Genomic DNA, 18,856 nt, shown 5'->3' with positions numbered 1-18,856 from the left:
GAAACGGAACTGCCTTGAACAGAAGCAGTCCCAGCAAACACAGCCAAAAAGTGTGGAAAAAACATGTACCCCCAAACAGAACAGTTTATATTAAACTGAGCCACCAATAAATTAAAAACTCTCCTCATAAACAGAGCCTGCTAGCTGCCACAAAAAAACTTCCTAGGAAGTAAAAGTAAAATATACGTCCAAGCAGCATTTAAGCTGAATAAGTGCTAGATTCTTCCTACATAAAAAAAAATAACATTGGCACTTACCTTAAAATTCAACTGTCCGGCAGCAGGACAGCTCACCTGGTTTAAGAGGAGCTATCCCTCACATGGACCTGTGGACGAAAGATGAGACTGAGTAAGCTTACTCAGGCTATCTGAATAGGGCAGAAACAATGTTTGGGAAAACGCAGAAGGGATTGTACCCTACAAGTTCCCAATTGCTTAAAAGCCACCACTGCCCTACTGAAGAGACTAAACCCCAGAAAAGATCAGAGCAAACCTACTCTGCTTTAAAATAATAAAATCTTGATTGTAGATCAGACACCTAAAACATCACCTTTTCCTTGCACCGCAGGCAAAGAGAATGACTGGGGATTATGGGCAAGGGAAGTGACATATATAGCAGCTTTGCTGTGGTGCTCTTTGCCTCCTCCTGCTGGCGAGGAGTGAGATATTCCCACTAGTAATTGATGATTCTGTGAACTCACCATATCTTAGGAAAGAAATACACTAACCGCTGCATTGTTTAAAATCTTTCCCTGCCCCCTTATGCTCCTAGTCCTTTGTCCACCTGACAAATATAGCGGTCCCACCCTCTTTTTACATCATAGTTGTTGGGTGCTCCCAATAACTAATATGCTAATGAACATGCATGGTCTCCAAATGACTAGTCAACCAAGTAAACAACGGACACAAAAGTAGCGAGCACTCTTTATACTAATTGCGCAATACCAATGTGAAATCTTTTTTTTACAGGTATATCATATATATAAGTACGCTGAATAAAGTACTTACTTTCTGATATATAAAATGCACATATAAAAAAAATTATGATGGCCATTTACATGGAATTTGCACACAAGTAACTAAAGACGAAAAAACTTCCAAATAAGATAAATTTAGAAATAATTTAGCTAAACTATAGTTTGTAATAAATATAGGTCTCAGACCTGCTGGTTGGAGACTCCACAATTCCCAACATTTTGGCTTTGATCTTTTTCCGTTGTTTCCTTATTGCTGATTTCATCCCACACAAGAGAAGACTTGGAATCCGCTCATCATTCAGTAACTCTCTGAAAAAATAATCCAACAACTGAGACAATTTAGTATTGTGATTTCACAAAAAAATTCAATCTTTTTACTACACGTGTATTTTTATGCTATTGTTACAGGTACTTCCCAGACATGAAAATATAAGTAAATACTTTTATTATATTCCATGCTTGAATGACAAATAGGTTAAAGTAAATAGCAAATTCAAATACAGCAGGTGGCGAGACATCCAAAGATGGTAAAGTGATTTCTGATATAACATATACACCAATCACTACAAAGAATATTCTCTTACATTCTACAGTGAAAATAAGTTCATTGGGTAAAATAAAGTAGGTTGTTTACATTTTGTGATATAAGACATTTAAGCATTAAAGATGCAATCATAGCTAAACACAACCTCGTACTAAAACACATTCCAAAAGAAGAAGAGGGGGGGTTGTATGTAAAAGAAGCTGTGATTCTAGAAATTATTAGAAAGTGACTATAACTAAATACATCATATTGTGCATATACATTAGCTTCATTGGCTATATTTTCTATCACTATCAGAATTTGACAATGGGTGTTAGATATGAAGCAAGGTATCTGGATTCATAACATAATTCAACATTATTCAGAACAATGTAATCACAACACAGGTGTGAAGTGTGTGACCACTAGGCAAGACTTAGCTATACTTAGGTTACCTTACATAAGGAACATTAAAATATATTAAAAATATGTATTTGCATTTTATGTTAAGGATGTTTATACTGATATTTAAACTAATAGGAAATGCTCATTTGTGCACATCTAAGAACAGATAGCAAACTGGTAATTATTTACCACATGATCTCCCTCTTGAACCAATTTAGCCACTTAGCTGTGTCTGTAGTTTTAATTAATGAAAGCAAATATGGCAGCATACACTGGTAGATAATGGTAAACACATGAGTACTATAAGCATGGCCAGCAGTGTACAAAGAATAAAAAATAGGACTCACTATCATAATCAGGACACTGGTCATGACCACAGCTCTCTGCTGCTCCTACACATTCAGATCAATCAATTCACAGAAACCTTGAGGAGCTGAAAATCTTCTTTTGGATATTATGCCGCAATTAAACAATGATGGAGATGTCTCACCACATTTGTTTGTACAGCAAAAAAAAAAACTGTTACTCTATAGGCAGAAAAGGCTTTACTACAGGCAGGGTAATGTTTTAAGTTCAAATTTACACTATTCAATAAACATTTAGCAATCACCTTGTCAGTTAATTGATTTTGGCGTCAGCCAATAAGTAGGCAAGATTAACTTTGCTTTTGGCCAGTCCTGACCCCATAAAAAGAAAAGAAAGAAAATGAAACAATTTTCTTTTTGTGCTGCTGCTGGCTTGTAGCAGTAGCACCAGCTACTACTTTAAAGTGTCAAACTTACATTGAACAAAACATAGCTTTGCATCTTTAACTGCATACCTAGAACATAATTATTTTCAGCATTATTTATGTCCAGCAACATTTTACCTTTGTATTACTGATCCTGATCCATTAGTCGACCGCCTCTACCTAAAGCACCCCCCATTAAGTGGTCTAGCCCATAAAAAGGACGGTCAACCGCCCCTTACCACCCATCTAACGCTTGTTCACAAGCTTTTCTGTCTTAACGCATGTAATAATTTGCTCCTGCAACTCTTAAAGTGAATGTAAATTTTACTATTGTTAGTAATAAATATTGATTAATCCTAACTGTAATAGCAAAACCGCTTTGTTGTTTTTTTAATAATTTGAAAATCCAAGATTATAATCAAGATTTATACTTAGCTCCGTTTTTTCTTTTCGCTCCTCCCATCCATTACTTTGCTGTGTACTTCCTCATAACGTCTAGAGCTGTCCCACCCGCTCTATGACGTATCATCAATGCTCGTTCATGTTGTTTTGTTTTTGTGCGCATGCGTTTAAATTTGACTGACTGATTTGCGCATGCGATTGATTCAGTTGAAAAATGTTGTGGCTCCTGGGTTTTCTCTACGCATGCGAACAGCGTGAACGCGCAGCGCTTCCAAATCAAGGTGTTAGGTTTACGCATGCGCAAAGAAAATACGCATGCGCATAAAGAACTAATGACGTTTGGGTAAAGGGGCTAGACGCCACGGGGTAAGGAAAATCATTAGTCGGGTTAAGTGTCAATCACTATGCAAAAAGCGGAACAAAAAATTCAAAAAAATGATGACTTAACCTTATGCTATTTTTGTGTGCTAAAGATTTTCGCATTGTGTGCTATCGCTGAGTTTACATCCACTTTAATAGGGGTGAGCCTTCAGTAAAAATAATGGCATATTCAGTAGCGGTACTATTTGTGAAAGTATCCGCTGCAGAAATTAGGGGGGGGTGGGTACTGGGGTGGCAAGTAAATACATAATAAAAGAAGCTAAATTTGGCTGCATTTTAATAAAGAAAAAAAAACTTCAATATATGTAAAGCAGATTTACACATGTAATGTTCAAATCAGTCAGAGACAGAACCTCAATTAAGAAAAGAAAAAAAAAACAATTTACCTCTGATAATACTGCAGCTCCTCATTTACAAGAAATAAGTTTGTCTTCAGCTCATTACGCTCCTGCACAATCTGCTTAACATCTTCCTTGGTAAAGCACAGTTCATTTGATTTTTTGCCTTCAGTCGAATTCTGTTCCTCATTGCCTAATGCCACGGCGTTCTATAAAATTGGTAACAAAGTCACACAGTGGGGAAAAATATAATTCCATAGCAGAAGCACACAAAAAACATTTTTGGTAAATCACTATTAAGGTCAACAAATCTTTTTACAATTGCAACTGCTAAAAAACAACCAGCAGATGGCTCTGCAATGTAAGGTGCATCCAGCAAGTTGGTGGTTTTTCATATGGGGTGTCAAAATTAGGGCAGAGGGTAAAATATCCCATAATGCTCATTGTACTTGTAAAGTGTGGTGAAGTATGGGAGCAGCTTTTCTTCTGCATCTGTGTTTTTCTTAATCTATTTCTTTCAGATACCAAATAATTGTTCTAGGGCTTAGATATAACAACGCCCAATAACACACTTTCTCTCTCACACACATATGCAAAGTGTGTAGCAGCTGTTCTTTGTTTAGACTTTTTTATTCTCAGTTACCAATAAAACATTTTTTTTTACTGCTTGTTCTTATTAAGTTTGTCTCACACTTCCCAGCACATCCCTAGGCCGACAAATTGTACTGAGTATTCATATAGAATTCAACAACCAAAGGTAATTGATAAATGCTCAACACCCGCATATAATATGATATATTATACAGCTGTGATAACCACATGAGACACCTTTCTGCTAAATAACCCATTTTGGATCTATACCAGTGTATCCATCAACATTGTATGATTTGTATACATTTATTATAGTGTACCAAGTTAATGAGTACATTTAAAATACTGTATGACACAGACTACTATATATACCTGTATAGTCTATTGTTCACAGTCAGTATCATGTTTTGTCTATTTTTTCTTTCATGATGATCCTGTGAGCACGTATATACTGCATTTGTTTGATACATATTTATTCACAAAAGTTTTCATCTTTTGTGTGAGTTAGTAGCTTAAAGGGACACTGAACCCATTTTTTTTCTTTTGTGATTCAGATAGAGCACGAAATTTTAAGCAACTTTCTAATTTACTCCTATTATCAAATTTTCTTCATTCACTTGGAATCTTTATTTGAAATGCAAGAATGTAAGTTTAGATGCCGGCCCATTTTTGGTGAACCTAGGTTGTCCTTGCTGATTGGTGGATAAATTCATCCACCAATCAAAAACTGCTGTCCAGAGTTCTGAACCAAGAAAAAAGCTTAGATGCCTTCTTTTTTATATAAAGATTGCATGAGAACGAAGAAACATTGCTAATAGGAGTAAATTAGGAAGTTGCTTAAAATTGCATGCTCTATCTGAATCACGAAATAATTTTTTTGGGTTCAGTGTCCCTTTAAATTGCCTATAGGTTTACACTAGACTATGCCATTATGTTAAGCAGTTCTCAAGTTTTAGTATTGTGATTTAGCGTGTATGTGACTATTAAGCTCTATTCTGATTATGTTACTATGACATGCCCCATTTCCGGTTTCAGGAACTGGCTATGTATAACACTCACATACACCATGATGCCCCACTTCCGGGTAAGTTGAGGACACTCGGTCCGGTATTCTTTTACATGGCATCTAAAACAATGATTTATAACTGCTTTTTCTGCACGCAGTGTAGCAGTTTGTGATCTTGATGTATTTGTATCACATTTTGAGACTTCTTTATGTTTGTAACTCCAGACCGGAAGTGGCTTGTAATACCACTTCTGGTTTGGCGATTTTTTCACTGTTTGTAACGCTTGATTTTTGGCGCTTTCACAGAGGGGAAGAGGTAATCACTTTGTAATTATTGCCTTATTTAAGAGGGTGCTTCACACCATTTGATTGTTCTGAAGAAGGGGAGAAACATCCCTGAAACGTTAAATTAAACTTGTCACGTTTCAAAAAGGTCTGAGACTTCACTGTTTATTGTTTGGTGTATATTTTGAGTGCAAGCTCAGGTCGTTAACCCAGGAGGGCGGATTCATATTTTGATATAGATTATATATATATATATATATATATATATATATATATATATATATATATATATATATATATATATATATATATATATATATATATATATATATATATATATATATATATATATATATATATAGTAAACCAAGGAGTAGTAAAATGTAGTGGGCGCTCAGTCTATCAGATTAATAATATGATATATTTAGACTATAGGTACTATACCAAAATAATTGTAAAGTTGCCAATACGATATCATTGGCAGAGTATATCAATCAAAACAAGTATCCCTATATAGATAGTTGTTTTCACAGTGCTTATAAAAATAAAAACATTCAGTGTTGGACAACTGTTAGTGTTCACGCAGTAATCGTTACAATGTATATAGTAAAGCAGTTTCCTAAGTAAAAAATATTAATAACAATACCAAGTAAATAAGACCTATATACAAAATCTTATTAAACAGAGATTTGCAATAGACAGAAAAGTTGTGCTAGTTAACTTTTATCACCATTTGTGACTAATAAAATGTTAAGCACAAAGTCAAAACATGCAATTAGAGATGAGGTTAGAGTCCATAGGTGATACTGTGTGGAAAGCCAAAAGGGGGAATCCCAGTGCTAGGAGTCACACTTTCCCCTCAGGGGATTCTACTTACTCTCCTTAACCTCAATCTGTATGAGGTAAGTGTTGCGCAGGGTAAGTAGAATTAGAAACTTTCCTTTGTCTTTCCGGTTTCCCAAGACTTGTCACTGTCTCCCTTTCAGGTATTCCGTTCACATAAATGGATGAGAAGAAAGTGGAGAACGATAATAGTGCAACCCCGTTATGTAGAAGGTTATATACACAATATATCAAAAGAATATTACTCACACTTTACAACCTCAGTAAATTATGAGGTATTTTATTGGCAAAATAGATTAAAACCTGATTTTAGCGTGACCGCAATATATTACAACTAGTGCGGTATCAGGAGCACAAAAAAATGTGACAGTCAGTATAAAAGAAATAATAATAAAATACACCAGCAGCCTACAGTGCCAAAGTCTAGCACTAGCAGCGTGATATACAGTAGTCCTAAGGACTACTGTATATTCTTTTGATATATTGTGTATATAACCTTCTACATAACGGGGTTGCACTATTATCGTTCTCCACTTTCTTCTCATCCATTTATGTGAGCGGAATACCTGAAAGCGAGACAGTGACAAGTCTTGGGACACCGGAAAGAAAAAGGAAAGTTTCTAATTCTACTTACCCTGCGCAACACTTACCTCATACGGATTGAGGTTAAGGAGAGTAAGTAGAATCCCCTGAAGGGAAAGTGTGACTCCTAGCACTGGGATTCCCCCTTTTGGCTTTCCACACAGTATCACCTATGGACTCTAACCTCATCTCTAATTGCATTTTTTTACTTTGTGCTTAACCTTTTTTTTAGTCACAAATGGTGATAAAAGTTAACTAGCACAACTTTTCTGTCCATTGCGAATCTCTATTTAATAAGATTTTGTATATAGGTCTTATTTACTTGGTATTGTTATTAATATTTTTTACTTAGGAAACTGCTTTACTATATACATTGTAACGATTACTGTGTGAACACTAACAGTTGTCCAACACTGAATGTTTTTATTTTTATTTTTATAAGCACTGTGAAAACAACTATCTATATAGGGATACTTGTTTTGATTGATATACTCTGCCAATGATATCGTATTGGCAACTTTACAATTATTTCGGTATAGTACCTATAGTCTAAATATATCATATTATTAGTCTGATACACCGAGCGCCCACTACATTTTACTACTCCTTGGTTTACCATTTCTTCTTATTAAGGTTGGGGTTATTTTTGGGGACCCAACAACCCTAATAGGTAATTTGGGGCAGCACAGTGTTAAATATAGTCTATATAGTTTTAATAGAGTTCACTATTGAGGCAAGTACCTATTTTGCGCCGTTATCACAATTCTGTCTTCCTCTCAAACATATATATATATACATATATATATATATATATATATATATATATATATATATACACACACACACACACACACACACATACATACAGTGAGGCAGGTGCACTCTCACAAACAGTTCATTCAAATGCCAGGGTGCTAGAGTAGGGTTTAGGATATAGCAAGCAGTAAGCAGCACGCTCTAGTCTTGAAAAACAATAATAGATTTATTTAGTGACGTTTCGGGGAATACTCCCCTTCATCAGACCAGTGTTACAAATAAAGTGCAAAACATGTATACCCTTACAATAGACCCTCCCCCTGTGTAAAATTGCGCCAAAACAGTTGCCTAGGCAACCAGACCAAATCAACAGTGCAACATATAACAAGTGCAACATTTAAAAACATTTGTACAAAAATGGAGACCAGTGATCAAACACAATGGAGCATTACACATGAAGTAGTTAGCATAAATACATATCTACCAAATATCACAGCACGGCATATCAACTGTTTCAATACGTAGCAAGAATCTCACTTGTTAGCTAATATTACTTAGTAGCAGTATTTTCAACTGTCTTTGCGCAGTGTTACAAACGGTATAGATTCCAGATAACATAGAACGATGCATATAATCATAAACAGAGACACAAATAACAGAAAACATCATCATAACACCACCTGGGGTTAGCTGTACAGAAGTATCCTATACTGGGGCTCGAATAATTGTGGGGCCAGACCTAAACAGATAGGCATAGAAGTCTGTATTAAGTACCTGTATGTGGTCACTAAAATGTAACAGCAACAGGGGCCCAAGTATGTGATCCTAGTTTTATATAGCATCCAACAAATATATAGTACCTGGCAGGGGGTGGAGGGGCAATATGTCAAAGTGTCCCGCATAGTCTCCAGACACACAGCACGCTACACTACAGACTGCATGATAGCCACCACTTGTGTTACAGATGCCGCCCCCAGCCGGTTATTGCAAGCATAGCCATAGGCTGGTGGAGACAAGCCCCCATGAATTGTGTAAAGATAAACTAACCGTCTGCTACGGGGAGCTGTAAACCTCAGGCACAAGCATCAGCAATCAATGTACCACATTACGGGGACTCTCACGGCCATATTATAGTAGGAATGAATAAAGTGTTGTAGGAACAGAGGAATCCGCCCCACAGTTATCAAGACAGGACCGCAGTAGATAGGTTATAGATGACAAGCCCCTATGTTAAATCTATATCCACCCTGAAGGAAAAAATGGGCTATAGTGCTCCATTGTGTTTGATCACTGGTCTCCATTTTTGTACAAATGTTTTTAAATGTTGCACTTGTTATATGTTGCACTGTTGATTTGGTCTGGTTGCCTAGGCAACTGTTTTTGGCGCAATTTTACACAGGGGGAGGGTATATTGTAAGGGTATACATGTTTTGCACTTTATTTGTAACACTGGTCTGATGAAGGGGAGTATTCCCCGTAACGTCACTAAATAAATCTATTATTGTTTTTCAAGACCAGAGAGTGCTGCTTACTGCTTGATATATATATATATATATATATATATATATATATATATATATATATATATATATATATATATATATATATATATATATATATATATATATACACACACACACACACACAGGTGGCCCTCGGTTTATGCCGGTTCAATTTGCGCCGATTCAGATTAACAAACTTTTTTTTCTGTCATGGGACTGCTATTGAAATGCATTGAAAAGCAGTGCACTAATTAAAAACATAATTTATGTAAGAACTTACCTGATAAATTCATTTCTTTCATATTAGCAAGAGTCCATGAGCTAGTGACGTATGGGATATACATTCCTACCAGGAGGGGCAAAGTTTCCCAAACCTCAAAATGCCTATAAATACACCCCTCACCACACCCACAATTCAGTTTAACGAATAGCCAAGAAGTGGGGTGATAAAAAAGTGCGAAAGCATATAAAATAAGGAATTGGAATAATTGTGCTTTATACAAAATCATAACCACCACAAAAAAAGGGCGGGCCTCATGGACTCTTGCTAATATGAAAGAAATGAATTTATCAGGTAAGTTCTTACATAAATTATGTTTTCTTTCATGTAATTAGCAAGAGTCCATGAGCTAGTGACGTATGGGATAATGACTACCCAAGAAGTGGATCTTTCCACACAAGAGTCACTAGAGAGGGAGGGATAAAATAAAGACAGCCAATTCCTGCTGAAAATAATCCACACCCAAAATAAAGTTTAACGAAAAACATAAGCAGAAGATTCAAACTGAAACCGCTGCCTGAAGTACTTTTCTACCAAAAACTGCTTCAGAAGAAGAAAATACATCAAAATGGTAGAATTTAGTAAAAGTATGCAAAGAGGACCAAGTCGCTGCTTTGCAGATCTGGTCAACCGAAGCTTCATTCCTAAACGCCCAGGAAGTAGAAACTGACCTAGTAGAATGAGCTGTAATTCTCTGAGGCGGAGTTTTACCCGACTCAACATAGACAAGATGAATTAAAGATTTCAACCAAGATGCCAAAGAAATGGCAGAAGCTTTCTGGCCTTTTCTAGAACCGGAAAAGATAACAAATAGACTAGAAGTCTTACGAAAAGATTTCGTAGCTTCAACATAATATTTCAAAGCTCTAACAACATCCAAAGAATGCAACGATTTCTCCTTAGAATTCTTAGGATTAGGACATAATGAAGGAACCACAATTTCTCTACTAATGTTGTTGGAATTCACAACTTTAGGTAAAAATTCAAAAGAAGTTCGCAACACCGCCTTATCCTGATGAAAAATCAGAAAAGGAGACTCACAAGAAAGAGCAGATAATTCAGAAACTCTTCTGGCAGAAGAGATGGCCAAAAGGAACAAAACTTTCCAAGAAAGTAATTTAATGTCCAATGAATGCATAGGTTCAAACGGAGGAGCTTGAAGAGCTCCCAGAACCAAATTCAAACTCCAAGGAGGAGAAATTGACTTAATGACAGGTTTTATACGAACCAAAGCTTGTACAAAACAATGAATATCAGGAAGAATAGCAATCTTTCTGTGAAAAAGAACAGAAAGAGCAGAGATTTGTCCTTTCAAAGAACTTGCGGACAAACCTTTATCTAAACCATCCTGAAGGAACTGTAAAATTCTCGGTATTCTAAAAGAATGCCAGGAAAAATGATGAGAAAGACACCAAGAAATATAAGTCTTCCAGACTCTATAATATATCTCTCGAGATACAGATTTACGAGCCTGTAACATAGTATTAATCACAGAGTCAGAGAAACCTCTTTGACCAAGAATCAAGCGTTCAATCTCCATACCTTTAAATTTAAGGATTTCAGATCCTGATGGAAAAAAGGACCTTGTGACAGAAGGTCTGGTCTTAACGGAAGAGTCCACGGTTGGCAAGAGGCCATCCGGACAAGATCCGCATACCAAAACCTGTGAGGCCATGCCGGAGCTACCAGCAGAACAAACGAGCATTCCTTCAGAATATTGAGATTACTCTTGGAAGAAGAACTAGAGGCGGAAAGATATAGGCAGGATGATACTTCCAAGGAAGTGATAATGCATCCACTGCCTCCGCCTGAGGATCCCGGGATCTGGACAGATACCTGGGAAGTTTCTTGTTTAGATGGGACGCCATCAGATCTATTTCTGGAAATTCCCACATTTGAACAATCTGAAGAAATACCTCTGGGTGAAGAGACCATTCGCCCGGATGCAACGTTTGGCGACTGAGATAATCCGCTTCCCAATTGTCTACACCTGGGATATGAACCGCAGAGATTAGACAGGAGCTGGATTCCGCCCAAACCAAAATTCGAGATACTTCTTTCATAGCCAGAGGACTGTGAGTCCCTCCTTGATGATTGATGTATGCCACAGTTGTGACATTGTCTGTCTGAAAACAAATGAACGATTCTCTCTTCAGAAGAGGCCAAAACTGAAGAGCTCTGAAAATTGCGCGGAGTTCCAAAATATTGATCGGTAATCTCACCTCCTGAGATTCCCAAACTCCTTGTGCCGTCAGAGATCCCCACACAGCTCCCCAACCTGTGAGACTTGCATCTGTTGAAATTACAGTCCAGGTCGGAAGCACAAAAGAAGCCCCCTGAATTAAATGATGGTGATCTGTCCACCATGTTAGAGAGTGTCGAACAATCGGTTTTAAAGATATTAATTGAGATATCTTTGTGTAATCCTTGCACCATTGCTTCAGCATACAGAGCTGAAGAGGTCGCATGTGAAAACGAGCAAAGGGGATCGCGTCCGATGCAGCAGTCATAAGACCTAGAATTTCCATGCATAAGGCTACCGAAGGGAATGATTGTGACTGAAGGTTTTCGACAAGCTGTAATCAACTTTAGACGTCTCTTGTCTGTTAAAGACAGAGTCATGGACACTGAATCCATCTGGAAACCCAGAAAGGTTACCCTTGTCTGAGGAATCAAAGAACTTTTTGGTAAATTGATCCTCCAACCATGATCTTGAAGAAACAACACAAGTCGATTCGTATGAGATTCTGCTAAATGTAAAGACTGAGCAAGTACCAAGATATCGTCCAAATAAGGAAATACCACAATACCCTGTTCTCTGATTACAGACAGCAGGGCACCGAGAACCTTTGTAAAAATTCTTGGAGCTGTAGCTAGGCCAAACGGCAGAGCCACAAACTGGTAATGCTTGTCCAGAAACGAGAATCTCAGAAACTGATAATGATCTGGATGAATCGGAATATGCAGATATGCATCCTGTAAATCTATTGTGGACATATAATTCCCTTGCTGAACAAAAGGTAAGATAGTCCTTACAGTTACCATCTTGAACGTTGGTATCCTTACATAACGATTCAATATTTTTAGATCCAGAACTGGTCTGAAAGAATTCTCCTTCTTTGGTACAATGAAGAGATTTGAATAAAACCCCATCCCCTGTTCCGGAACTGGCATAATTACTCCAGTCAACTCTAGATCTGAAACACATTTCAGAAATGCTTGAGCTTTTACTGGATTTACTGGGACACGGGAAAGAAAAAATCTCTTTGCAGGAGGTCTCAACTTGAAACCAATTCTGTACCCTTCTGAAACAATGCTCTGAATCCAAAGATTGTGAACAGAATTGATCCAAATTTCCTTGAAAAAACGTAACCTGCCCCCTACCAGCTGAGCTGGAATGAGGGCCGCACCTTCATGTGGACTTAGAAGCAGGCTTTGCCTTTCTAGCTGGCTTGGATTTATTCCAAACTGGAGATGGTCTCCAAACTGAAACTGCTCCTGAGGATGAAGGATCAGGCTTTTGTTCTTTGTTGAAACGAAAGGAACGAAAACGATTATTAGCCCTGTTTTTACCTTTAGATTTTTTATCCTGTGGTAAAAAAGTTCCTTTCCCACCAGTAACAGTTGAAATAATGGAATCCAACTGAGAACCAAATAATTTGTTACCCTGGAAAGAAATGGAAAGTAAAGTTGATTTAGAAGCCATATCAGCATTCCAAGTTTTAAGCCATAAAGCTCTTCTAGCTAAAATAGCTAGAGACATAAACCTGACATCAACTCTGATAATATCAAAAATGGCATCACAGATAAAATTATTAGCATGTTGAAGAAGAATAATAATATCATGAGAATCACGATGTGTTACTTGTTGCGCTAAAGTTTCCAACCAAAAAGTTGAAGCTGCAGCAACATCAGCCAAAGATATAGCAGGTCTAAGAAGATTACCTGAACACAGATAAGCTTTTCTTAGAAAGGACTCAATTTTCCTATCTAGAGGATCCTTAAACGAAGTACCATCTGACGTAGGAATAGTAGTACGTTTAGCAAGGGTAGAAATAGCCCCATCAACTTTAGGGATCTTGTCCCAAAATTCTAGTCTGTCAGACGGCACAGGATATAATTGCTTAAAACGTTTAGAAGGAGTAAATGAATTACCCAAATTATCCCATTCTTTGGAAATTACTGCAGAAATAGCATCAGGGACAGGAAAAACTTCTGGAATAACTACAGGAGATTTAAAAACCGTATTTAAACGTTTAGATTTAGTATCAAGAGGACCAGAATCCTCTATTTCTAAAGCAATTAGGACTTCTTTAAGTAAAGAACGAATAAATTCCATTTTAAATAAATATGAAGATTTATCAGCATCAACCTCTGAGACAGAATCCTCTGAACCAGAGGAATCATCAGAATCAGAATGATGATGTTCAGTTAAAAATTCATCTGTAGGGAGAGAAGTTTTAAAAGATTTTTTACGTTTACTAGAAGGAGAAATAACAGACATAGCCTTCTTTATGGATTCAGAAACAAAATCTCTTATATTATCAGGAACATTCTGCACCTTAGATGTTGAAGGAACTGCAACAGGCAATGGTACTTTACTAAAGGAAATATTATCTGCTTTAACAAGTTTGTCATGACAATCAATACAAACAACAGCTGGAGAAATAGCTACCAAAAGTTTACAGCAGATACACTTAGCTTTGGTAGATTCAGCACTTGACAGCGATTTTCCTGTAGTATCTTCTGACTCAGATGCAACGTGAGACATCTTGCAATATGTAAGAGAAAAAACAACATATATATAAAGCAAAATTGATCAAATTCCTTAAATGACAGTTTCAGGAATGGGAAAAAATGCCAAAGAACAAGCTTCTAGCAACCAGAAGCAATAAAAAATGAGACTTAAATAATGTGGAGACAAAAGTGACGCCCATATTTTTTCGCGCCAAATAAGACGCCCACATTATTTGGCGCCTAAATGCTTTTTGGCGCCAAAAATGACGCCACATCCGGAACGCCAACATTTTTGGCGCAAAATAACGTCAAAAAATGACGCAACTTCCGGCGACACGTATGACGCCGGAAACGGAAATAGAATTTTTTGCGCCAAAAAAGTCCGCGCCAAGAATGACGCAATAAAATGAAGCATTTTCAGCCCCCCCGAGCCTAACAGCCCACAGGGAAAAAGTCAAATTTTAAGGTAAGAAAAATGTTAAAATGCATTATCCCAAATATGAAACTGACTGTCTGAAAATAAGGAAAGTTGAACATTCTGAGTCAAGGCAAATAAATGTTTGAATACATATATTTAGAACTTTATAAACAAAGTGCCCAACCATAGCTAGGAGTGTCACAGAAAATAAGACTTACTTACCCCAGGACACTCATCTACATATAGTAGATAGCCAAACCAGTACTGAAACGAGAATCAGCAGAGGTAATGGTATATATAAGAGTATATCGTCGATCTGAAAAGGGAGGTAAGAGATGAATCTCTACGACCGATAACAGAGAACCTATGAAATAGACCCCTTAGAAGGAGATCACTGCATTCAAATAGGCAATACTCCTCACATCCCTCTGACATTCACTGCACGCTGAGAGGAAAACCGGGCTCCAACTTGCTGCGGAGCGCATATCAACGTAGAATCTAGCACAAACTTACTTCACCACCTCCATCGGAGGCAAAGTTTGTAAAACTGAATTGTGGGTGTGGTGAGGGGTGTATTTATAGGCATTTTGAGGTTTGGGAAACTTTGCCCCTCCTGGTAGGAATGTATATCCCATACGTCACTAGCTCATGGACTCTTGCTAATTACATGAAAGAAATAGCCAGTAGGTGGAGCTGTCCGCTTGTGTTTCAGCAAAGTTAAGCAAGTTTAACAGCCTGAAATTGATCTGTGTACACAGATCAGACCTATCAAGCAAGATGTAGCAGCCACTTCCCTATTATCTTCCTGTCCAGCTGCTTGAGGTGAGGGTGCCTAACTGCCTATTAATCACTGCAGATTGAAATGCATAGAATAGGTGCAGACCCAATATTATCTAACATGCTAACAATGCAGAGAACCGTTTGCAGAAAAATGCAAGTAAAAAAAAACGTTTTTGTTCATTAAACTTAGTTTGATGATGATGCAATCTGTTGTGTAATTATTTTATTAGGTGATGTTTAGCAAATGTTTTTGCTCATTAAACTTAGTTTGATGATGATACAATCTATATTATTAGGTTTATAATGCCGTTTAGCATTTAAAGTCTTCATTTCAAACCTTTAAAAATAATGTATTAGGTGTTACTTATGACAATTTTGAGAGGGGCCTGGAACCTAACTCCCTCACTTCCCATTGACTTACATTATAAACTGGGTTTCAATTTACAACGGTTTTTCGATTTACAGCGTGTGTGAGCAGCTGTTATAAAGAAAGAAGTGAATGGATTACAAATAGTAACAGCGCTAAAATAAAATACAAATGTGCAAACAGCTTTTCAATATAAACATTGGAGTTTATTTAAAAAGTGTAAAAATCACAAATATAAAGCCGGCTGGACTGCCTGATCCCCCCCCCCCCTTTCAATTCCACCCCCCAGGTCCAGATATATCGCTACATATGTGTATGAGATTTTTTGTAATGCCCCTTTTGTTTGCTAAGGGTTAATATTGCGATTTATTTGTGCAACCGATATAATGTTATAATTTATTTATGTAATTGACATGTCAACGAGTTAATGTTGTGATTTATCTGTGCAACCGATACAATGATATGACTCATTAGTGTAACCGATACAATGTTAACGATTATGTATCTTATATGTATATAATTTTTCCTATTGTCTCTTTTCTTATATGTATTTCTTATTTATTTTTGTTTTATTTGGTCTTATATTTTAGTTGAGCCTATCTTTAAGATGATCGCTTGTCCTTAGAATTGTGGATTTTGTTATAACGATTGATGTTATGTTTAGAATTGTCTGTCAGTCAAGCTAATAGCTATTTATGTGTAGTGTGATAGGAGCGCCTAAAGGTGGATTCCTGCTGCTAAAAAAGTTCTTCCCTCAAAGAGAACTAAATGGTGGATAAGAAGAAAAAATGGGGTTTATTTAGCAGCGCTAAAAAAAGCTAGGAAATGATGATACCAATCTAATTTATGTTTTATACAATCTATTTTATTTAAAAATTCTTATAACACATAAAAACAACAGCAAATGCTTTTCCTAATTAATAAAGGGACGTCTCCCTTATACAACACTTATAAAAACAGACTAGAACCATATAATCCTAGAATTTCAGGTATAAAGGAATTAATTCTATAGATAACATATGGCAAGCAACAAATTTCTAAGATAAATGGTGAATTAAATATTTAAAAGGCACAAATGTATCAATCCTAATAGCTTTACAGTTCTTCAGTAACAAATTCAGTTATAAAGTTACACAGTTACTTTCCTTGGACATATAATTGGCTCAGGTGTGCTGGATAGTTAAAAAGGCAAAAAACAGCCAATATTCTGATTTAGGTGCCAAAGCAATCGTGGTTAATGGAAATGGTTAATTTAACAGATGAATACCTTGATGTCTTTAAAGTTCAGTTTGCATGTTTTAAAAAACGTAGTGCAAATTAGTGTAGAGGTACCTTAATCTGTCCTGGTTGCAACCGCTGATTATCTTCACTGTGAGGGATTCACAGACTGTTTGTTCCTGGTGCTTCTGATAAGTCACCTGACCTTCTCTTTGATTCAGAGGTCAGGGGTGATGATCCGTTCTGGTGATGTAGTTATCCTTTTTTTTGTTTTCCTTTCTTCTTATAGCCCAAATATTGTTTTCATCTGGGTTCCCTCAGACTTCTTAAGGTTTGAAGAAATCTTTGGTCAGTGTTTAGCAGTAACACCGTATTCCCTGAAGTTACCAAAGGTAGATTTTAACTTGCAGGGTCAGGAGAAAAGTTTAAAGTTGCAGGGTCACACAGCTTTGTGACAGTAGTAAATGAAGTTTAGTAGAGTGTAGCAGGTCCCATTCAACGCGTTTCACCCTTCTGGGCTTTATCAAGAATGCTTATCCTGCTAGCTTCTGGCTTTTTAAAGGTAGGGGTACAACAACCGTAATAGAGATTGGGAATATAGAAATAATAGAGAACATAATTACAACACACGAATACAAACAGAACCTGAAAAAGAATGGAGAATAGACACCACGAATAGATTTACACTATTAGAAGAGAAAGAACAACAAAAAAACATGAATTATTTTTTAGAGATGAGCCCACAAAGACCCAGCACTTCAAAACAAACAGAACATTCAAAAGACCCACCAGTGGGAATGAGAAAAAGAATAAGAGAGGATGTAGAGGAGGAAAAAGAAAAAGACAGGGAAATAAAAAGAGTGAAATAAAAATACAACAAAAAAGTGGCATTTTCAATATTAGTAAAAAAACTTTAACCACAGAGGAAGAAAGAGTGTTAAACTTAGGCCTTAGCTATGCTCCCTCTACGAGATTAAACAAATTCAACACACACATACATGTGAGCCAGTTTGTAAGGAAGTTAACCTTGAAAAAATATTTCCTACGGGATCCAATAGAGAGAAATTGGCAACAACCAAAAGAGACACCCACCATATCGCCTATGGCCTCAAATAGTAACATAGTAATACCACAAGTAATTCATTCAAAAATGAAACCGAAATCCACTTTTTATCCGACAAATGAAAAAGGAAGGAATATTGAATTATTCGAAAAATTGGTTCAGGAAGATATTAAGAAAAACAGAATTTATGTTTACCTGATAAATTACTTTCTCCAACGGTGTGTCCGGTCCACGGCGTCATCCTTACTTGTGGGATATTCTCCTCCCCAACAGGAAATGGCAAAGAGCCCAGCAAAGCTGGTCACATGATCCCTCCTAGGCTCCGCCTACCCCAGTCATTCGACCGACGTTAAGGAGGAATATTTGCATAGGAGAAACCATATGGTACCGTGGTGACTGTAGTTAAAGAAAATAAATTATCAGACCTGATTAAAAAAACCAGGGCGGGCCGTGGACCGGACACACCGTTGGAGAAAGTAATTTATCAGGTAAACATAAATTCTGTTTTCTCCAACATAGGTGTGTCCGGTCCACGGCGTCATCCTTACTTGTGGGAACCAATACCAAAGCTTTAGGACACGGATGAAGGGAGGGAGCAAATCAGGTCACCTAAATGGAAGGCACCACGGCTTGCAAAACCTTTCTCCCAAAAATAGCCTCAGAAGAAGCAAAA

General features: G+C 37.0%; 1 protein-coding gene across 1 annotated transcript in view; it reads right to left on the bottom strand.

Moving 5' to 3' along the window:
- The window catches only part of RILP (Rab interacting lysosomal protein), a 119,856-nt gene that overhangs the window by 33,286 nt on the left and 67,714 nt on the right, over positions 1 to 18,856 (bottom strand). Inside the window, exons 5-6 of the mRNA XM_053706230.1 lie at positions 3,804 to 3,964; positions 1,163 to 1,285 (exon numbers count right to left, since the gene is read on the bottom strand). Of these exons, the coding sequence (XP_053562205.1) occupies positions 1,163 to 1,285; positions 3,804 to 3,964 (284 nt within the window). The remainder of the gene's footprint in view (positions 1 to 1,162; positions 1,286 to 3,803; positions 3,965 to 18,856) is intronic.

Source organism: Bombina bombina, chromosome 3 (assembly GCF_027579735.1).
Source record: "Bombina bombina isolate aBomBom1 chromosome 3, aBomBom1.pri, whole genome shotgun sequence".
In the NCBI taxonomy this organism is placed as follows: Eukaryota; Metazoa; Chordata; class Amphibia; order Anura; family Bombinatoridae; genus Bombina; species Bombina bombina.
Note: the sequence above shows the minus strand (reverse complement) of the source record. Positions and strands in the feature narration are given on the sequence as shown.